This window comes from Galeopterus variegatus, unplaced genomic scaffold (assembly GCF_000696425.1).
Source record: "Galeopterus variegatus unplaced genomic scaffold, G_variegatus-3.0.2 Scaffold83, whole genome shotgun sequence".
Lineage (NCBI taxonomy): Eukaryota > Metazoa > Chordata > Mammalia > Dermoptera > Cynocephalidae > Galeopterus > Galeopterus variegatus.
The window spans coordinates 915908-939907 of NW_007726194.1; the positions used below are offsets into that span (position 1 = coordinate 915908).

The 24000-nt window shown below is 37.9% G+C and overlaps 1 protein-coding gene across 1 annotated transcript in view; it reads left to right on the plus strand.

Moving 5' to 3' along the window:
- LPP (LIM domain containing preferred translocation partner in lipoma) overlaps window positions 1-24000 on the plus strand; it is a 573768-nt gene that overhangs the window by 148228 nt on the left and 401540 nt on the right. The window contains exon 3 of the mRNA XM_008580078.1: window positions 10454-10655. Within this exon, the coding sequence (XP_008578300.1) occupies window positions 10463-10655 (193 nt within the window). The 5' untranslated portion in view covers window positions 10454-10462. The remainder of the gene's footprint in view (window positions 1-10453; window positions 10656-24000) is intronic.

A 24000-nucleotide genomic window follows, 5' to 3' on the forward strand; every position in this document is an offset into this window, starting at 1 on the left:
AAACTCAATGTGAAAGCTCTAAGCTAGTTTACAAACAGTGACTGTGACAATAGGATACAAACAGCACAGTTGAGAGGTGATAGTTTCGTGAAAAATATGAGGTTAAAAAGACTGAAGTGTAACAGGTAACTCCATGTCTTATTGCTATGATTACTCTTAGCTGGTTATTTGATCTGAACAAATATTGCTTCATAGAGTCATAGGTGATACTGTCCGATGTATGTATGGCCCAAGATTTGTTAATAGCAGACTTATACTCATTGAAGAAGTAGTTAAGTATTTCTACTTTTTTATGTTAGAACTGGAATAGAATTTTTCAGTGAATTTGCAATAAAGGAAAATATAAACAAAATGATTAAAAAATTAAAAGTAATTAAACATTCCTCAAGTGCCAATAAAATTCTGTGGCCTGTCTAATAGGCATGACAATCTTGTAAACAGATAAGTAAAACACATGTTTATGTGCTTTAATACAAGTTTGAACAAGCTGTCAGGGGGAACACAGACAAGTGAGCAGCAATTAACTTGCAGACCTACCCACTTATTGGTAGATTTAGAAAGAGAAGATTCCAGATAACCACCAAAGAGATTACTAGGCCTCATTAGAGATTATATTGGTGATTTTTTCCACTGTCACTTTTTCATCTTGGGTGGAGGAGAAAAACCTTTATAAATTAGGCACTCAGCATCTCATCTTTATAATCCACATTTCCATTTTTCAGAAGTAGATTTACTGAGCTCAGAAGGGCTCAAGGTATTGTTTGCCCTTTTCTCTTGGCTTTGTACAGAAAAGCAGTATGTTAGAATCAGAGACTTAGAAGAAACCTCATTAAGAGCACATTGTTTTGCAAGCACAGCACACTCAAAGACTAGCCATTCCATTATAGAACCTAAAATGTGATTGTGGGAGGGGATATTGGATATTGTCTTGATAATTGCTAAATATTTTAGAACTGGGGAAACTGAGGTCCAGAGAGAGTAAACATTTTTTGGTCACTTAGCCAAGTGGAACCACTGCTAGTAAATGTGAATGCAAGGTTAGGGTCACTTATCATCTGTGCTAATTTTTAATGGTATGTGTGCTTTCTTGGAAGAGACATTTTTTACTCCTATGTTTTCTGTAATGCCTTTTATTATTATCTGACAATTAATAGAGTTTTGGCTCATTTAGTGAAACTTTCCTCTTTGGTGGAAGAACAACTGTGTTTGAATCCAGCCTCTGATACATTCTAGCTTTTCTATTACATTGGATAAGCCACTTCAATTTCTCTGAATCTTAGTTTTTGAATACTGAAATTAGAAAAAGCAAGTTAGTCCGTAAGATGTCTCCTAGCTGGGACTGTGACCTCGTGGAAGTGGAATAGCCTGCCTCAGCTGTTGTCAATTACGTCTGTCTTTTCCATGACTGGTAGAAGCCAGTAAGTATTTGCTCCGTTCTCTCCTTGACCTTCTCCTAAAAGTCCTGGTCTTCCAGTGCTGTTGTCTCCCTGCCAGGGATGATCGTTTCCTTATTGAGTGACATTCTGAATCTGAAGTGAAAGTGCAGAGTGGAGTTATGTCTCTATTCTGTCTCACTTCTTTATCAGAGGCAACTTGTCTGGACCTGATGCTTCACTCCCTTGCTGCTTCTTGGTTCATTTGGTGTCTTCAAATACAACTGGGTTTTTCTTGTCACCCACAGTGTTACCAGGAACAAGGAGTGCACCATTAGCATTAATTTGTGTGGGTACTAACTTTATGCAAGACTGGTTGGCATTTAATGTGTTGATTCCCACCCTGACTTCCTTCAGGCTGCACTCCCTGGTCTGTGGGATTTGTAGAAGTTAAAACATTGTTTTGCAAGAAACCTCAGCTTGCTCAACTCCCAGACTAGTGGGGGAATCATGGAACATGAGAGTTGGAAGGAATGGTAGTGGGTATCTAACCTTCAGTTTACAGATTGGGAGGAGCACTGAGATTCAACGAGGTCAAGGGACTAAAGTCATAGGGCCAATTAGTGACTGCACTAGAAAGTACACTCAAGTTCTCTGCACCTAAGTCTAGTACCTTTTCCGGTATTTCCAAGTGTCTCTCAGCCTGTGATAAGGTTGCCATTTCTGTAGAGTTGTTCTCTCATTACCTCTTCCAAGCAAAGCCAGCTCTCCATGCAGAGAGTGGGACACTTATCCAGAGCTGGGCTGAAGCTGTCTGTAAAGAGAAGATGAGTGAATTCATTGACATTTTCAGCTCATGGCAGATCCTGCTTTACTCTTCCGGCTCCATCTGACCCGATGCTTCAGAGGAAGAGTGATTACATTTGCCGTTCAACTAACAATTTTGTGTAATTTTCAGCCTGCCTCATTCTCCAACGCTGTCTTCCCATGCTTTCATCACATGCCACAGCATATCTGCTTCGTAATTACACTGGTAGGGACTTACCTATACTACTTGGAAAAGGTTTGCCCAAAGTGCTTATTTACTTGCACATAATAAATCTTGATTGATACCTTAGTAATCTTCAAGATCAATCTAAGACCTCCTCCCACAATGGGGGGGATTGAAGAATCAGGGAAACAGCTGACAAAAAGAGAGAAAGTAAAGAGGGCTGTGCTTCTTTACAACTGAGCTAAGAGGAGAATTACAGGTGAACTGGAATCTCCATGTCCAACTTTCACTTGGTGTTGGCTACTTCTACCATCAGGCTCTTTCAGAGACTCATAAAATCTCATGAGCAGAGTTGTGTTAGTACTCATCTCCTCCAATCACTGCATTATCAGAGAAGGGCACTGGATCTCAGAGAGCAGAGGTGAACTCTGGGCTCATGGCAGGGCTAAGACTGGACTCTGGGTCTGAATTCTGAAGATCAGGCATGCTCAAGCTAAATACCGAGATGTAGAAAAGATGGGTAGTTGCAGACCAAAGAGGGAAGCACGTCGTACCATTTTAATAGATGATTAAGCAAGCAGTTCTGAAATTCCAGGACAGTACTGACTTTTATCTAAAGAGGAAAGTTAAAGAAAAACCTTAAGTTATAAGAAAGTGTTATTTAAATTGTAAGTGCTTGTTTAAATGAAGAAAATGTTGCTAAGAGACGTAAATGTTAAACTTTAGTCTTCCTTCAGCTACTTCCAATGTTTGAGTCACAGAGCACCTCCGTCTCTCAGTTCTTCTACCACTAAAATAGTGGTGTTAATATCTGTTTCTTCCCTCAGTATCATTCATTTACTCAGCAAACACTGGCCAAGAGCCAGCCCTTGGATTAGTTGCCAAGGGAGATCTAGGGACTAATGCAACGTGATTTAAAGATTAATATAAATGCTCTAAGTCAATTATTCTCAACCCTTACATCAGAATATACACATAAAGATCCCCATATAAGTATAGTGTGCAGACAGTTTTGAAAACCACTACTTTAAGTTTATAGCACTGGATAATTGATAATACCATGTGATGGTTGATTGGTTGGTTTTAAATTTTGGTGACGTATACGTTTTTTTACATAAGAGCAGAATATTGATTTTGAAAAAAAGAAAAAAGAAAAATATGACTAAACACTAGTTGGTTCTACGTTTGTGCGTGACAGTGACTTGGCATTCACGTGGTATCTTTAGAGAGGCTTAGTAGCTTTGTTAGTATTAACTGTCACTTTACCTGTGGCCCTAAGTTTTCCCACCTGTAGAGGAAGAGTCTTGGTCATCATATGGTGTTTTGTAGCCATTTGCATTCGGTTGTGCCTTGATTAGTTTGGTGTCTTGGCTACTGGCTTCATCAGTTTGTGATTTTGTGGCTCATTATGGTTAAGTTTGAAGGAACAGAATAGAGAAAACATTATAGGACGTGGGTTTCAAGAGCTAGGAATGGAGATAAGAACAAAAACTACTGTTGCTAAGTGGTTATCTCCTTTGGATTGTGGTGTTTTCCTTTTTCCTCCTAACAAAGAGGTGGTACAATGGTGAAGACCATAAATTTGGTGTCAGTGATATGTGTCCAAATTTCATATTTGCTATTTGTTTAATGTGTACCTTTGAGCAAGTTATTCAGCCTCTTACAGCCTTACTTTCTTGATTTGCTAAATGTGGATAATGATAACGCTACCTTACGTGGCAGTTGGGATAATTATGTGACCATTAGAAAATCATTCAGTATATAGTAAGTCCTCAGTACACACTTGTTATTTATTGTTAGTACGGATTTCTTGTGTCCACAGGACAGCTGAGGGAGAAGACAGAAGAGCAGCAGAGAAGGTAGTTAAGTGAAACCTCTTAGGTTCCTTGTAATTGCTTTGCATTTGACACAGTTCCTGAAAGGGCAGTGCTTAGGTAGCAGCAGCTCTCTGATTCCTTCAGCAGTAGGTATCTTGCTTAGAGGAGGATCATTTCTCTTGTTTTCCTCTCCTCTGCTGGTGTTTGTGTATTTTCACAACCTCTGTGGAGATCTTCCCTTTCACTTCTTACTTTCATGATGATTATGAGCATAGAGTGAAACTTGTCTTGAAGCAGAGGAAGTAAGAGCAGGGTGAGTTTGGGTCCAGCAAAACCAGCTCTCACCATGGCTCATCTTTGTGTTTACATTGGGTCTCTCTCTGAGAAGCTGAGAAACCCCAAGTATCAAAAGGAAGGGCTATACTTAAGATTTTAGAGAAAGAAAGCACTGTAGAATAATAGAACTGATTGGGACTTTACAGATACTCATTTTGTAAATGAGAATCCTGTCATGTTAAAGGTCACACTGGAGAAGCTGAGACTGTTCCAGTCTGAGCTATTCCAGACTGAGACCTGGAGCCACAGAGACTCCATGTCTACACCATTGCATTGATCACCTTCCTTGGATCTATCCTACATGGAGTAATTTTTCTTATGCAGAGTTTTTACACTTGTTAGATTCCTGTTCAAGGATAAAAGATCTAGCTTCTTATGTTTAAAAAGCAAACTCATTTTATCTTTGAAACTCTCCCCACCTCCCCCCAACTGTTCTTCTCCCCGAGTCCCTCATTTCAGTACAGCTGGTCTGCTTTCTGTCCCATAGAAATGGCTTGCTTCATTCCTGAGCTCACAGTGCTATTTTCAATCATTGTTCTTGTTGTGCCAGTTTCTTTTAGAGTCACTCAGCTTTCACAGTCCTGGTTAAGGGCTAGCCCGGCCAAGCCTTGCTAGATCTTGTGACAGACCCTAGTACTTTTTCATGTGTTTTTTGTGTTGCTTTCTTTTCTCTTTTCACATATATTTATATCTTCCTTTGGTAGGCTTTAAGCTCCTTGAGTAAAGAATGAGAATCTGATCCATCTGGAGCTCCAGTGCCAGGCAAATAAATTAATTAAATTAACAGACATTTTAGTTGAGTGCCTATTCATGCACTAGGTCATGGGAGTATTACATGCTAAGTATTTCTGCTCTCAAGGATTTGAGAGTTTAGTTTTGGATCCAGGCAATCAGACAGACAAAGTAACGTGTGATGAGTGTGTGACAGCAGTATACCAGGTGCTGTAGAAGTGTGATGAAAGGTATATACCTCAAACTGGGGGATAGAGGGCAATTACTGACTTGTGTCTTTAAATGATGCATAATAAATGAGAAATCATTTGTAACTAAGCGGTAGTTGGATTGAAAGGGAGCAGGTATCATACTTAGAGGAAATGGATGGATTTCCAGGCAAATATAAATGTTACCAAACGACCTCAGAAGAAATAGAAAACTGCTAAAATCATCATAGAAGTTATTGGAAATATGATTAATATTTGTTATTAAAGAAGGTATCATATCTGGATGACTTTATGCTGAATTCTGATAATTAAAGGTTAGATAATTCCAATGTCATTATGAAATGAATCTAAACAGTGTAAAATAAAGTAGAACCCCCATATCAAAACCTAATAATAATGAGTAAAACAAATGGAGAACAAAGCAATACAGAATGATCTTAGTTATGATTATATGTACAAAAATTCTAAATAAAACAGTGTAGTTAATTTGTCAGTATTCCAAAACACTACAACTGTGACTGAGTAGAATTTATTCCAGGAATGCAAAGATGGTTCAATATCTGGATATCTTTCAACATGATTCATTATATCACCAAATTAAAGGAGGGAAAAAGACATGGTTATATCTGTGGATGCTAAGGAGGGGGATATAGAGATTCTAGAAAAGTATGCGTTAGGGAAAGCAGCATTCATTCATTCACCCATTCCTACGTAAGATATTTTCCTAAGGTCTTCTTGGCTAGGCATTGTCCTGGTATAGTAAGACTACCCATGAATGTCCAGCTTATTTGGGCAGAGAGGTGAATAAATAGTTTTTCTGTGCACTGTTATAAGTATGAATAAAAGTACTAGAGTTGCCTGGAGAAGGAATTAAGCTACTCCTCTTGGGGGGAGTTAGGAAAGTGCTCACAGAGTCAGAGGCATTTGAACTGGGCCAATATAAAAATATAAGGCTTGGTAGAAAGTGAAGGGAGAGAAATGACATCATTGATGGCAAACACATCATGAGCCAGAATTCAGAATTGTGAAAATTTATTGTAAATCCAGTGAATGGAGTCAGTGGGTCACTGTTGACATGCAGAAGAATGACAATAGAAGATGCTGTCATTTGCAAACAGATAACTGGCTGGAACGTGACCCTCTCAGGAGGGGGAGCTGGAGGTGGCTCCAAGGGGAGGGTATTGTCAGGGTAATTTATTTTGCTGGGGATAACTGAAATGACTATGGAGTCAATGATTTGCATATTGATGCTTAAGTTTTCATTTTTTAAATATTGCCCCAGAAGTTACCTGTTCCTTTATATCTATGGTAGATCTGAAAAGGCCGAGATGCTAGTTAATCATTAACATGGAATTGCACTGGAGATGTACATCTTTGCTTTAGAGACCACTGAATCCTGTGTTAACCCCCTTTTTAAAGTTTATATTTTGGAATAACTTTAGATTTACAGAAAAGTTGCAAGGATAGTACGGTCATGATGCTTTTTGCAACAACGGGCTACATATACAATGGTGGTCCCATAAAATTATAATACTGTATTTTTACTATGCCTTTTCTGTGTTTAGATATGTTTAGATGCACAAATACCACTGTGTTCCAGTTGCCTTCAGTATTCGGTACAGTGACATGCTGTATAGGTTTGTAGCACAGGACTAATAGGCCTGTATAGCCTAGGCGAATAGTAGGCCATACTATCTAGGTTTGTTTCAGTACACTCTAGATGTTCACGCAACAATGAAATCACCTAATGATGCATTTCTCAGAATGTATCCCTGTTGTTAAGCAATCCATGACTGTATTAACCCATTTTTAAAGTGTACACCTAAAATTTATACTAAAATGTGTATAATGCATTTAAACTTTCAAACCTTTATTTGATCCCACTTATTTCCTGCTCGTGTTCATTTTAGTCATGTTGAAAACAAAACAGTTACTTTTATCCCCATTTGGTGAAGACCAAGACACAATTTAAAAAAAGCAAAACAAAACAAAAGTTGTTGTTTTCTTAACCCAGAAAGATGGCCTTGGTACAAAACTATTCTGTCTACCCTAAGTGAATTGTTGTACAGTATAGGCAGATATTGAAACAACACACTGTACCTCACAGATATGTATAAGTAAATGTTAAAATTAAAAAAAAAAATTTATTGGAATATAACCCCCTACCTCCCCAATTTTTTTTTTTAAATTTTATTTTATTTTGTCAATATACAATGTGGTTGATTATTGTGGCCAATTACTGACACCTCCCTCCCTCCTCCCACTCCCCCCTCCCTCCCAACAATGTCCTTTCTGTATGCTTGTCATGTCAACTTCAAGGAGTTGTAATTGCTGTCTTCTCCCCCCGCCACCCAGGTTATTTGTGTATTTATTTATTTATTTTTAGCTCCCACAAATAAGTGAGAACATGTGATATTTCTCTTTCTGTGCCTGACTCATTTCACTCAATATTATTCTCTCAAGGTCCATCCATGTTGTTGCAAATGGCAGTATTTCATTCTTTTTTATAGCTGAGTAGTATTCCATTGTGTAGATATACCACATTTTCCGTATCCACTCATCCGATGATGGACATTTGGGCTGATTCCAGCTCTTGGCTATTGTGAAGAGTGCTGCAATGAACATTGGGAAACAAGTATACCTTCGACTTGATGATTTCCATTCCTTTGGATATATTAAAAACAAATGAAATACTGCCATTTGCAAAAACATGGATGGACCTTGAGAGAATAAACACCTCTTAGCTACTGTAAAGAGTGCTGCAATGAACATTGGAGAATAGGGATACCTTCGACTTGATGATTTCCATTCCTCTGCCTATCTTCCAAAGTTAAAAAAAAAGAAAAAAGTCTTCTCACTGTATACTGGCCAGCAAAACAAAACAAAAACAAAAAACCATGAGAAAAATAGGCATCCATTGGTTGTTTTTCTATATTGGTTTTGTGGTAGGCCTTAATGGTGGTTTAGGAGTATGTGAAACATGGTCCCTGCCCTTTCAAGGAACTGACAATTTAGCAAGTGTATGTGTATGTGTTAGGTACAGGAGAGGAAAAGGAACAGAAGGACCCTGTAACCAGAGGGAAAAGTCAGTGTCATCATTGGCTTTAATAATAAGTGTCTGACTCCCAATTTAGAATCTTCCTTATATGTCATCATTTTTCTGCTGAGAAAACTTTACCTCCACTGTTTTTCTTCATGCAAGGTGGTCATATAACTCCCAGTGACTTTCTATGAGAATAGAGGCATTCCTTTCCCCTCACTTTGCCAAGCACTTTAAAGTATACAAAGCACTTTGATATTATCCCAATGGTTGTCATAAAAATTTGGTTGGTTAAGGAGGTCAGGGTTTTCTAATCTTACTTTTGAGAGTGTAGGGCTATCTGAGGCACTGGAGGGGGTGCTGTTCAAGGCCATGCTGCTCACCCGTGGTGTGGACTGATGTTAATACCCAGGCATCACTGTGTTCCAACTCTCCCCCTCCACACTGTCTATCTGTTGCTAGCCATGTGCTGAAGCCTTTATATTTTCCTGCATTTCCTGTGCTCTTTGTCTTTAGAGACATCTGGAGGTAATCATGTAGGCCTCTTAATTAATTCAGTTCAATTAATAAATTACTAGGTGGATTTGGGGCTGGGAGGGGCGCAGGGTGCTTTCCGGGCCTTCCCATGCTGGAGAGCTCTCGCAATCAGACTTGGAGAACCCTCTTCAGCGGCAGCCTGTGAGGCTCATCTCTAGCAGCAGGCTGTCTGGAGGGGTGATTGGCTTACCCTGACTGAGGAGACATCATTTTCCTTTCCTCACATAGTGTGTGCAGTCTAATTAGACCAACATCTGGGCGGGGCTGGTTGTCTTCCTCCTAGTTAAAGTAAGTTTTTCTTAAAGGTCCAATATGGCATCAGCTCAGCATAGCTCTTGATGGGCATTTCTTTGTTGTGCAGAGCTGACCTGCATATTTCAGGTGTTGAATATTCTGTCCTATGTCCACTAGATTTCAGTAATTGTTCCAGGCATTGTGACAACCAATGTCCCCTCATTCCCATTTCCAAGCTCCTGTTGGGGGCAGGGAGCAGAGCTGCTTCTGCAGAGGGGTCATTTTAAGTGTCCTGCTATGTCTCTGCTATGCCCGTTTCCAAAATAAAGTTTTGGTGGTTCCTTAATGTCTACAGACTATATGAGGGCACTTCGAAAAGTTTGTGGGAAAATGGAATTGAAAGATAATGCAAATCTTTTCATGAGCTTTTTGAAGACTTCTTATATTTAAACTCTTTAAGTGTGCATGCAAAATGTCTATGCTTTGGTTTCATCCCACATTTTAGTTCTCTTGCTAGCTACTTTCTCTATTCCCCCTTCAGTCGCACTGGACATAAGTGTTGTGTGCTTTCCTGCCTATGTGTCTTTGCTAACATTGTTCAGGCCCAGCCTCTACTTAGCACTCAAGGCCCAGTCTGAATGTCACCTCACCAATGAAGTCTTGTTAGTTCTGCTCCCAGCAAGAAGTGATCTTATCTATTTTGGCTTCCTTGCAACGCTTTTTATTTATTTTTTAACTTCACTTGGGTGGCTTATCACCTCATTTAATTGGTGTAGTAATTATTTCAGTAGATTATTAATAAAATCAAAGCTTTTTTCCAATCCCCTCCCACAGAAACTCCTTCAAGTTAGGAATCATTTCCTATTTATATCTACTCCCTCAAGAGTGCTTCGTACTAACGTAGGTAAACTATTGGAAGGGAGGTGCTCAAGTTTGGGAGGTGTGTACTCCTCTTCCTCACTTTCCTCCTCCTCCTCTTTCTCCTTCTGATTCCTCCTCCTCTTCTGCTTTTTTTCCCTTCCATTTTCCTTCATCCTTCCTCTTTCTTCCTTCATCCTTCATCTTTCCAGAGAGCTTTGTCAAGATTCATTAAGAATGGATTAAATTGAAATAACAGTAAAGTGAAGTGTGTCATCTCTATTTCCATGTTTCCATAAAAACAGTTTGTTTCTTTTTAATTGCAGATTCCAACAATGTCTCATCCATCTTGGCTGCCACCTAAAAGTACTAGTGAGCCCCTTGGCCATGTTCCTGCAAGGATGGAGACCACCCATTCCTTTGGGACCCCCAGCATTTCAGTGTCTACACAACAACCACCCAAGAAGTTTGCACCAGTAGTTGCTCCAAAACCTAAGTACAACCCATACAAGCAACCTGGAAGTGAGGGTAAGTGCCGGGATTTCAGAGTTGGGGGCCCAGAGTAGGAAAGTTCAATGTAATAAAGGTGACTTATAGTACAATGCTGTGCTAGAAAACGGTATACGTGAGTTCACTGTGTGGTTTTCACAGTTTATGGACTATCAAAGGTTAAGGAGCCCCCAGAAATCATCTAGACCAACCCCTCTTTTAGGAAAAAAAGGATTAAGAGCTCATAGGGGTTATATGGTTATGGTTACACAGTGAAATAGGGTTACAGCCCAAACTAGAAATCTGGCCTCTTCCATCATAACTCATTTCCCTTCTACTGCATCATCCTTCACCTCCAGCCCATGGTCTCGTAGGCATGTGTCTAGCACCCAGTGGTTCCTCCCTCTTGTCATCAGATAGGTGTTCCAAACTGCTGCCAAGTGGTAGTCCAATGAGAAACCCATACAAAGTGAATTTAATAAGGTACATGAAATTGTTTTATCTTCTCTGGCTATTTTTCCTCCTTTAGGCTGCTGTAGGATAAATTTGTCTAGAGAGCTCTGTGAGGTCTACACTTGTTGAAACTTACAGACAAATTTGAGTGAAGCCTAGTTTCAGGGGTTTTATTAATGGTACATTCAGTTTACAGCAAGTAGCATTTGAAGGTCTACGTGAGCTCAGCGTCTCGTGTGCATGTGTATATACACACTCACACACTGAACTCCACGGGCAGTACAAATGCTGACACACTCTTTGGTTGAAGAGGCTCCATATGTTTACCAGTCAATGCCAGCAGCTCATTCAAAGCCATGAAACAGTAACATAACTAGGAAACAGGACAACATTAGACTTCTCTGAGCTAAGAGAGAAGAGACAGTGAAAGGAGATTCAACCCCATTTTTTTCTGTTTTCTGCCCCTGTCCCACCTTTTAAAATTATCTTAATCTGTCCATGATGTTTCCAGTTGTTTCTTGGATGACATTAGTATGTTTGTTTCAGCAGTGTTGTATGAGACTGTTTCACACTCTGTGATATAGTTCAGTCTTTCACTTCCTCCCTAGTCCTGTCCTGCTCCCAGTGAATACTTTACTCATCTACTAGTATTTTAGGACTGAAGATAGAAGCCTAGTCCAGATGTGTAACATGACTGAACACTCAGGCAGGGAGGTAGGGAGGGCCTGGTGTCAGCGGACACGCCTGAGCTGTGGCTGGGCCTCTTTGGGTACCCTTTCCCCAGAAAGGGCAGGAAGACCATCAGAGAGCTGCTCTGCAAAAACAGTAAATGATGCCCGTGGTGCTCTACTCATCTCCATTGTAGTGCTTGGAGTTTTATTGCCCTTGAAGGAGACTGCACCTTTGAAATTAATCAAGGACTTAGTGGAGGTGGTTTTCTTTGGCCCATCATTCTTTAGTGATTGCCGAGCTTGGGAATGGGATCTGGAAGAGAATCTCTCCTCACAGAGATGAGGCAAGCCACGTGTGACTTCTTTATTTGTTTTCTCAACATTTCCCCTTGTCTGCTTGATAGGGTCATCGTTATTTTGTCTCCTTACTTTGGGGGATAGCGAAATGGACTTCCCTCTAATGTGAAGGGAATAAAGACACGATCAGTTATGCACAGAAGGAAAAGGGTGAGGAAGTCTTAGAAGGTACGGCAGTTGATACACCCCAGTGCGTTAGGTTAGAACACGTCGTGTATTTAGTTCACTAATGAATGGAACATATGAGACAAGGAGAAGAGAAGCATATAATGGTCTTTCTTTAGACTTCTTCACTCCGGGTGCTGTGAATTACAGTGAGTTAGCCCCAGGGATGACTCTCCCTGCTTTGAGATGCTCTGCTTGTGCTCTGTGTGGTTCTCCCACTGTCTGTCTTATTCTCTAGGAACACTGGAGCAAACTCTGATTTGTTTGCATACTCCACAGCTTACAACTCTTTGCTCCCCCTTCTCAACATGCTGCCTCACACGCTTTTGTTGCATGTCACAGTTCTATTTGTATCACTTTCTCCAAAATCCCTAGGTATGGCCCAGATCGGAAGTAATCACTTCCATCCCTGGGTTTCCACATACATCTTTCATTGACTATCAAATTTCTACTACCTCTGTTACTGCTTCTGCTCTCATTCTGTCACTTATTGAGCATGTACAATATGCCAGGCACTGTGTTTTCTCATTATTTTATTACCTTCTCATATAATCCGATGAAGCATTTTTTTTTTTCCCCATAGAAAATTGGAAGCTCAGAGAGAGGAGGTGACATCCTCTGTGATTTTGTGGCTAGTAAGTTTCTGAACTGAGGCTGTTGTCCGCATCCAGCATGCTATACTGCCTGTCCTTCTATTTATGGCACACATGGCACCCCGACCCCATATTATAGTGATGCTTTCCTACTTCCCTTAAAAGAGTATAAGCTTTATTTTCTCATTTAGGCAACAAGACATGGTTTCTCACTCATCCTTATGTTTCTCGTAGCTCTTATTATGCTACTGTGTTTTTAGTAGGAATGGTTGCATATGGTCAAATGTATGTCTGTATGTTCTTATGTATTATATATATTTGGACGGATAGCAGATGACTGTATGTGTGAGTGCACTGCTCAGTAATTCTTCTCTTGCAGTAAGCAATTTGGAATATGGCACCTTCATTGCAAGCAACTCAAGTCTTTTGTTTTCCAGAGTTTTGGTTCTTTCTTGCAATCTGCCAGTCTTGGTCTCCCTCCCTCTCTGTCTTTCTCTGTCTCTCTAATATAGCCTTTTCTGAATATGTAAAAGAAGAATTCCCCTTTAATATATAAATTTCAAGCACGAATATGGGGAAAGGTTCATGGATATTATTCAGACTTCTTTTTTAAACAGAAGCTATGTTTTGTTTGACTTTTTTTTAGAGTCCACATATAAATGAGATCACGCAATATTTTTCTTTCCATGCCTGGCTTATTTTACTTAGCATAATGTCTTCTAGGTCTGTCCATGTTGTGACAAGTGACAGGATCTCCTCCTTTTTGAAAGCTGAATAATATCCCGTTGTATATATATACCACATTTTTTTATCCATTTCTCTATTGATGGACACCTAGGTTGTTTCCATATCATGGCTATCTATTGTGGATAAAGTTGCAGTGAATATGGGAGTGCAGATATTTATTTCTTCAGGAGGTGATGATTTCATTTCTTTTGGGTATACACCCAGAAGAGGGATTGCTGAGTCATATGGTAGTTCTATTGTTAAATTTTTAATGAAGCTCCATACTGTTTTCTATAATGGCTACACCAATCTATATTCCCCCCAACAGCATACAAGAGTTCTCTTTTCTCCAAACCCTCACTAATACTTACATCTCTGTTCTTTTTGATAATGGCCCTCCTAACAGGTGTGAGGTGGTATTTCATAATGGTTTTGATTTGCATTGCACCTTTTCATGTACTTGTTGGCCATTTTTGTGTCATTTTTGGAGAAATGTCTATTGAAGTCCTTTGCCCAGTTTTTAATCAGGTTGTATGTTTTTTTGCTATTGAGTTGTATGAGTTCTTTCTAAATCTTGGATGTTAGACCCCCCTTATCTGATATATGGTTTGCAAATATTTTCACTCAATCTGTAGGTTGCCTTTTCATTTTGTAGCCTAAGCTTTTGGTGTGATACCCAAGAAATCATTGCAAAAACCAATGTTAAGAAGATTTTCTCCAACGTTTTCTTCTAAGAGTTTTGTGTTTTCAAATTTTATGTTTAGATATTTTGTCCATTTTGAGTTCTTTTTTGTGAATGGTGTAAGATAAAGATATAATTTTATTATTTTGCATGGAAATACAGTTTTCCCAGCACTGTTTATTGAAGAGTCTATCTTTTTTCCAAAAAAGGTCAAATATATAGAGATAGAAAATAAAACAGTGGTTACCAGGGTCAGGGTGGGGGTGAGGGGAGAAATGGGAAGATGTAGGTCGAAGGATAAAAAGTAGCAAATATGAAGGATGAACAAGTTGAAAGATCTAATGTACAACTGAAAACTATACTTAAAAATAGTGTATCGTATTCAGAATTTTTATTTAATGAGTAGATTATAGCTATTCTTGCCATGGTAGTGGTGGGGGTGAATGGGTAACTATGTGAAATGATGGATATGTTAATTCATACCACTATAGTAACATTTTACTCTACAAATATATCTTATAACATCGTGTTGTATACTTTAACTGTATGCAAAACAAATTATTTAAAAACAAATAAAATTAGTAAAAATAAACAAAAGCTACATTTCTTCATCTGCTGTGTGTTACAGTACTGTGTATTTGTTAGAGGTGTAAGATGTGCTTTACATTATATTTAATTTAAATGTTATAAGCGTATTAGCTGTTAGTCTAAATATTTGTTAAAAACTCATGTTTTGTTTAAGTTTTCATACATTTAAAAAGTTTATATTCATTTTTATTTTCTTTTTGTTCACTTAGAATATTCTATATTATTAGCAAAATCCCCATATAGTAGGTAATGCAGGTTTTTTTGTGGGGTGAATTGGTGATACCAGGGCCTAATGCCTCAGCTCATGCTATTCTTTCTTTGCCTTTAGTACATACTCCCAGTTTCCAGGTCCTCAAGTCTTTTAATTCATTGCTTAAAAATTGACCTCCAAGAAGCTCAACTACAATGTTGGAAAGTTAGAACTAATAGAAATCATGCAGTCTAACTTTTCCAGAGGTAAAGGTGAGGACTGCAATCCAGAGAGGGTTATGCAATGTGTGTCCTGCTCAGAGCAGAGTTGGCACCAGACCTCAGGTACTTTCTGTCTAAGTGTAGTGTTGAGTTATCCAGGGCCTTGCACTATATTCTAGTGACAACTGTTCTTTACTACCCCATAACCTCATTGTGCATCACTTACAATTCTTGTCACAATGGGACTTTTAATAGGTTTGCTTGTATATGAGCCTGTCTCCCCCAGCAGACTCTGAACTTTTGGAGGAAGGGGCTGTCTGGCTCATACCTTTACTCCCAGCAGCACCTAGCAGAATACCTGACACATAGTATATATACAATAGTGTTGTAGGACTGATGCAATAGGTAAAGCACAGCAATATAAACCTGCTTATCCAGGCATGTGTTCTGGCTTCTCAGCTACTTAGTAGCCTCTATGGTTTTGCAGTTTCTACTTGTGTATTTGAATTACTTTTACCTTCCTTATTCCCATTATTTGAGCCTTTTAGTCCAGGAGTTGCTTGACCACTGGTACCTTGAAATTACCCTTTACATTTCTCACCTAGGTATTCTGTCTGCAGTCTCTGGAGTTTGCTTACTCATTTTTTAATTCTGACTGTGAAAGTAGAAAAGTATGCACAGGTTTTCTATATCAAGTTGTATTTATGTGATACCTATATTTTATAATTTTCTTTTATAAGATATTCTACTAATAACCTTTTTCCAAAGGGCTTTGGCACTCTTGAAAGTAAGGCATGCCTTTTTCCCAGTTAGTAGCTCCTTAGACCTTAGAGTCCTTTTGTTTTACTCCATTGTTCTCATACTTTTCCTTGATTTTGTAAGAACTTGTGTTTCCTCAGCTGTCTTTGAATGCCCTTATGTTCCCAAATGCCTTTCTGTGTCCAATACTATGTGCTTATGAACCCATATACATTTTTAAATTAATTTTTGTCTTCTTCCATATTTTACACTGTCAACTATTTCATTTTTTGTGAAATAATTTTGGTATATATTTATGATTTTGTCCCATCAACTTCTATTCAATATTGATGAAGACAAATTAATGCAATTTTTCTTCTGATGTTTGAAGTACTAGCCTATTTGTCCTGTAATCTGGGTCTCCTCTCTGTTTCAAATTTAAAAATCAAAACAAAATGAACAAACGAAAAATGTCGTAGACCTTGATGGCAGAACAGAGTGTAATTCTTTTTCTATTCTTGGTAGATAGCAAAGAAAGTGAACTTTTCTACTTTACCTAATATATTACTTTTTTGAGATGGTTTTAAAATTATTCTATTATTACTCTTGGAATTAGAAACATTCTCTGTCTCTCTCTCTCAATAGTTTGGTTGAATGAAATTTAATAAAACTTTTTATCCATCATTACAATAGAATATCATACAGAATGATTTGTAAAGTTTGCAAGCTTTTAAAGTTGGAGTTGTCTTGTGGCCTAGGATTGACTTTCAACAATCTCTGAAATTCCTTTTAAAAAAATATTTTTATGCTAGGTTTTTCAAAAAGCAAATCCATAGGATACCAATTCAAGATGATCCTTTTGGTAGAATCCCATTATATCTGTACAGTTCTTTATAGTTAATCCAGCTCTTCCATATTCATTGACTTCTAATTTTCAGAAGAGAATTTTTACTATAGCTCTCTGAGGTAGCTAGAAAAGATGTTATTGACGTTTTACTGATTGGTATACCACCAGAAGTGAAATAGCTTATTGAAGAATCATGTTGCTAGTAAAAGAGTATATAGCTGGACCTTCGTATCTAGGGCTTTCACAGACTTTAAAGGGTTCTATTTGTTGGAGGTTGGGTAAGATAGCCTCGTGTTTCTTTTAACTCCATTACTTTGTTATTTCATGATACTTCTTTGGAATTAATTTTAAAATGGTGACCCTTTTTACAAACTATTCCTACATAGTACACTTCTATATAATAAGTTCTCTGTTTTTCAGCTTTGCCTACATTGCTTCTCCTAGACTTAATGAAATAAATTTTATTGAATGAGGGACCTATACCTGAATTTTTTTTTTTAACTAGATCTTTCTGTGCATTCTTTTATCCTGAAGTTATTGATCTATTTCATGGAGAGGGAATAGATATAGGTGACTGCTAATATGGGAACGACATGGTAACTATAACAATATGCCATAACAATGTGAACAGTGGAGTTTCCCATGATGGAGGTGACAGCTAAGATGGTTTCTTTTCTGTTTTCATGCTAGGGCAATTTTTTCATGCATTAATCATAACATCTTTGAGCAGTAGAGTTAGAAAAAAGTTTGAAGTTTATCTAGTCTAGTTCTTTCATTTGTCACATATGAAAACTCAGTCCAAGAGGGCAGGAAAAGACTTTCCCTAGGTTACTCAAGAGTATGGGGCTGAACTGAGTCCAGAATTCAAGTTTTCTAAATGCACTCATTGTGCCATACCACTACTCTCTGTGGAAAGAGGCAAGATTGGGGCTTGGTTCCTAGGGATAGATGAATACTGGATTATTGATCCTTGGTGGAGAATTAGTCAATAGCGATATGAAGTCATTTATTCTGGTTAGGAAGAACATATTTGTTCTCTGAACACGTAACTAACACATGAGGGAAATGGATGGCCACCTATGGCGGTATATTTAAAGGAATAGTTTAGAATGAGTTTTCCCCATCATGTTTTGTTTTGAATGTATAGGCCAATTTGTGTTGCTTCTCCTCTTACTGTTAGGAAAACCTTTTTCTTTTTTAAACCTGGAGTAATTGGTGGTAGAAAAGTGATATCTAGACATTTAGACTTACAGTGTGCTGTCCCGTCACTGGAGACCTATAATCCTTGTTCCCCACGCAAGGTGAATCTTGCCTGTGACTTTGGAGGTACAAATGGGAAATATCTTCTTGTAGCCCTGACAGTTCTGTTAAATTGCCAGCAATCACAGACAAGCAGTTGCAATATCTCAGATGTTTGTTATAATTACACATGGGGTGTCATAAAGATAGTCACAAATTCACTGAAACATCAGGAACTCTAATGAGACTCGTGTTTGCCTGCCACGTCCCTTTTCTGGATGAGGGTAAGCCTCTTGAGCCTCATTTATCACTGTAGAATGCAGTGCATAACTTTTAAGTTTCAGGTCCTCAAGGGAGAAAAAGGACAAGCTGTTCATTCATTAAAGGACCAGATATTAATTGTATTAATTTGATCTTTACCTTGCATCTTCCTGCAGAGAAAATAACTTGTAACTTTTGGGATGACTTTAGATTTTACCAAATATTCATAGGTCTTATCAAGACCCAGGAGCACCAAGGTGCAGCATTGGCTTCATGGTCATTTACATTCAAGCTTCAGTGTCACTACTTGATGTTGGGCATAACACTTTTCTATTCCCCAGTCTCCTTAATTTAAAAAATTATCTGGTGATGTTAAATATCTTACAAGATTGTTCTGAGGATCAAATATAACAATAAGTGTGAAAATGTTTTTAAACCATAAATACTTACATTTTGTAAGTGTTATAAAAATATAAATACTTTTAGTAATTTTTATAAATACTATAAATACTTATAGAAAATCATATAGAATTACTATTGTATACTTATTCAACAGTAGTTTACTTTAAACGGATTTTGTGCCAGACATGCTTCTAGGCACTGTAGTAATGGCAATGAGCAAAACAGAGATTAATCTCTGCCCTCGTAGGGTGTATTTTCTTTGTATAATAAAAGTAACTTATTAATAAGTAATATTGATACAATTATAAATAGCACTTATTAAATAAATGCATTTTATAACTTTATACATACTAACAATTATTCTAAATTACAAAACAAATACTATAATGCTAATAAATATGTATTAATATAAATATAACTATTACTAATAATGGTACCCATAAATACTGATAAATATCAGGTTCTAATAACTGTGATAGGAATCACAGTGCCTCAGTAGTGTGTAAACTAAAACATTCTAGAACAAAGGTGAATCTTAAAAATTATCTGATATAATTTCTTCATTTTCTACATGATGATAATTAGTTCACTAGTACATTTCTAGAGGTACAGTAATCTTTGCCCAAAAATGCTATAAATAACATATGAAAATTGTCAAATGTGGGCAGGCATTATTCTCCTGGTTTTAGAGACTCCGAGAGGTGTGGTGCCTTATTCAATATTGCAGAATAGTAAGTGGGGAAGCTGAGGCTTGGTGCTATGGATTCCTTCCAGGACTGCCACGGTTCTGTGTTACAAATGTGTGTTTGGTGACTTGTTTAGAAGCTATAGTAAGAGAACTAATATAACTCAACAGAGTGGATTAGATGTTTTAGAACAAAGAGAAGTTCATGTATTGTTGACAGAATTCTCTTTTATTTTTTAACCTGTCAGATTAATTAATTGTTGCAACCAGTTCCTTAATAAGATGATAGGTTCCTAATTTGTCTATGTTTCAAAAACTGATTAATGCTGATTTGTGTGGTAAAGTGCTCTTTAGTCGTCTTTATTTTTAAATTATATAAATGTACAATATTATCGTCACTCCCTATTTTAAATTTGAACAGAGCTTAATTTCTTTTTTGGGAATAAAAGTATAATGAAGATCACAATGAGATATGACCACACACCTAAAATAAAAAATTGTACCATATGCTGGCAAGAATGTGGAAAAACCATCTCTCACATTGCTGGTAGGAATGGGCAACATGTTTAGCCTCTCTGGAAAACTCTCTGGCACTGTTTTCAAAAGTAAACATGTACTAACCATATGACTCAGCAATTGTACCCTTTGACATTTAATCCAGAGAAATGAAAAGTAGTGTTCACATAAAAACCTGTACATGAATGTTCATAGAAACTTTTTTTTTTTTTTTCTGTAATGACAAAACACTGGAAACAACCCAAATGTCCTTTAATGGGCAAATGTTTAAGCAAAGTCTGGTACATTCATACAGTAGAATACCATTTAGCAATAAAAAAGAGTAAACTACTCCATGCAGTAACATGGACTGATCTCTAAAGCATTATGCTTAATGAAAAAAAGCAGTCAGTGTTGAAAGGTTCCATACATTGTATGATTCCATTTGTAAGACACTCTCGAGATGACAAACTATAGAGATTGAGAACAGATTAGTGGTCGAGAGGGGACAGAGGTGGGGGTAGCGTTGGGCAGGGAGTGGGTATTCATACCCAGAGAAAGCAACAGGAACCTTTTTGTGGTGGTTTTATATCTTGATTGGGGTGGTGGTTCCACGAATCTATACATGGGATAAAATTGCATAGAACCAGATAAATACACAAATGCAGGCTAATAAATGGCGAGAACTGAATAAAGTATAGTTAACAGTAATGGAACAATGTCACTTTTCTGGTTTTTTTTTTTTTTTTTTTGTCTTTTGTCTTTTTCCGTGTCTGGCAACGGATCGCAACCCTCAGTGTTGCCCCTGCACCGGACCGGGGACCGGCAACGGGATCGCAACCCTCGGTGTTGCCCCCGCGCCTCGCTCAGCCAGTGAGCGGGAACCGGTCTGTATGTGGGATCCGAACCCTCGGACGGGAGTGACGCCGCGCTTCCCAAGCGGCGCACTTATCCAGTGCGCCACCGGGCCGGCCCCCACTTTTCTGGTTTAGATAATGCATTATAGCTATATGAGGTGTTACCATTGGACGAAGTGTACATGGGATGCTTTGTATTATTTTTGCAACTTGTCTTTATCTCAAAATAAAAAGTTTAATAATAGTAAGATAGAAAAATATGGATTTCTTAACATTTTCTTCTCCTACTCAAAGGGCCATCTTACATGCAACCTGAATTACCTGCACCTTACATTTTAAGATCACTGGTATATGTATAGTTTAAAATAGGTGTTTTCAAAGCTGGTCAGTCATCAGAAAGACTTAGGGAACATTTTTGAAAGGAGAAAAAAAAAGGTACATGTTCTGGATCCCATCTCAGTCCTATGGAGTCAGAATCTCAGGGGACTAGCCTCAGGAATCTGCGTTAAAATACAACAAAAATAAAACAAAGCTCCCAGATTGTTCTGATTGATGCTCAATCAAAGTTTGGGAACCACTCATTTGTTTCATTAACAATCCTAAAGGCCCTTTAAGCCTTCTCCAGGTCCTGTGGGTGTACTCTCCCCCTTAGTGACAGCCGCTTTGAAGTCTTATGCATCTTTTACCATGTGAACAAGGTAGAGATTCAGGGATCCAAAGCATCCTTCACATTGCTGTGCTTTTTCCCTCTGTGTTTTCATCATAGACACCAGTTTTTTTTTTCATATGTTGTCTCGAGGAATTTTATTTGTTATTCAAAACAACAAAAGAGGGATTATTTTAGAATGCCTCCATGATGCCCAAGCTTCCGCATTATAGAGCACTTGCTATTGTGTTACTTCAGGTAGCGATGCCTGAAATCTCAGCCAATTCTGGGTCATGGCAGGCCTATGTAAATCATCTATAAATGGGTTCATTATGGATATTATAAAAATAAATCCAACACCTGAGCCTTTGGGCAAATATACCATATAAAGAAATCATACCCTAGAACAACTACTGACCTAAGGAGCTGTAAAAAATAATTCATAGAATGGTATTTTTATCATCCTTCCTTAAAATTACTGCAGTCAGAGCTTGGACAGCTGAGGACGGCACATGGGGCAGAGGAGTACAAGTCCCCAGAATGTGGCACCCTGAGCCTCCTAGCACTTTGCCTTTCCAGCATTCTCCTTTATTATCCATTTTTTCTATGGTTCTGTTTGTTGCTGTCCTCAAACAGAAGAGATGGTCTGCTACTTAAGATAGCAGTATAACAGACACGCCCATAAGGTTGCATTATATAAATTTAGTGCTATAAAAGAATACAAAGGAGATCTTGTTGGAGGAATGGAGGAAAGCTTAACAGAAAAGGGGACATCTGATCTGATTCTTGGAGAATGAGTTAGTTGTTTACAAACCAGAAAAGGGCGGTGGACGGCACGTCATGCCAAGTAAAGGGAACAGCATGTGCAAAAGCAGAGAATGGCGCTCATTGTGGCTCTTGTGATCTGGCAGTTCTTTGCTGATGTCCTCAGGCAGTGCATGTGGGCTCCAGAGAGTAGCTCTGCAATGCGAGAAGAGCGACTTCACTATGGGCAAACCCAGACATTCTAGCATGCTGTGAAACTTACCTCTAGGAATGGCTTCAGGAAGCTGGGTAGCTACGCACGGGAAGGACCAGGAAACAAAAAACCACCAGTCTTATCATACATGGGCAAGAAGCATCTTCTTGGTGGTCCTGGCCAGAAGTATCATTGCCATCTCTTCCCAGTCATCTATTATACTTTAAAATGAGATATTTCTGTACGTACAGATGCTAAGGCACAAAATAAGAGGAAAAAAGCAATTCTCCATCTTATCCTCCTGAAATTATACCAAGGCAGCCTTTTTACCTAGTCAAACACACACCCTTAAGAATGTGAAATGTGAGCCAACTTAAACATTTTTTTTTGTTGTTCTGTTTTGCTTTCTTACTTATCCACACTGTAGGGTGATCCTGAGAAAACAGGAAGAAATGAAAAAAGGATTTTATTATGAAATACTTATTACAGCTTGCAACTTTAAATGTGTGTGTGCGCACATGCATGTGAATGGATTTCAGAGCACTTTCTCACATAATATTTAGTTTAATCACCACAATATCCTGTAACATTATTACACTTCCTACGTTATTATGGTTCCTAGAGACAAATGAAAAATCTGACATTTAGAGGACTCATGGTAAGGCTAATAATGTAGGAACCACATATGACCAATTTTAGTATTTTCCTTTAAATAAAGTATTGGTAATGTAGAATAACTTCTGTATAGTAATCACTGATTACTACTATTACTAAAACAATTTCTCTGTGAAAGACTTTTTAGTGGATTTATTAGTCTCTATTGCATCTGAAATTCACTTTACTTTACTGTTACTTGATCTTTTCAGCTACACTGTAAAAGATAATAACCATCACCTTCAATCAGCAGAGAAAATAAGGTACTCAAAGTGAAATAGCCAGCACAGTGCAAAGCTGGGATTTGAACCCTGGTCTCCTAACTCTAAGTCTGTAGCGTTTCCTTAGCACTGCACTGCATCTCATGTTAGTGCTATTATTATTATTATTATTTATTTATTTATTTTAAAAAGAAAATCCCTTGCTATTGTTTTCCCCATTTATTACTATTTAGAGCTGTTTGAAAATTGACATTATCCAAATAACATGTGAAAGTTACTTAGAATCACCTGTGTATGGATGTGTATAATGTATGACAATATACAACTGCCAAAGTAATCTCAAGAAGTCATTACCAAGAAGACATTATTTCAGAAATCCTTTAGAATAAACATTTGAAATCTCCATTAATTTAGGTGAATTATGTCATCTTGCTTAAACTTGTTAGATATCACTGGTAGTTTTATTGACATTGAAATGAAATTAAAATGCCATTTTACTTTGCTGTTATTTTTTTATTGATCTGTTCAATACATGTTATAATGACTTGGGTTTTATTAAGTGTGCTTCTTCCATAGAAGTTACTTGCTGGGAAAGAAAACTCCAAGTTATATGATGTGTACCTAGAACTATCACCAGTTGAGGTGACAGTGAGGTGTCATATGTGCCTACCCAGTGTGGTACCTAGTAGACAGATTTTACTTTTTCATATCATGAACTCTGCATTTACCTCAGTC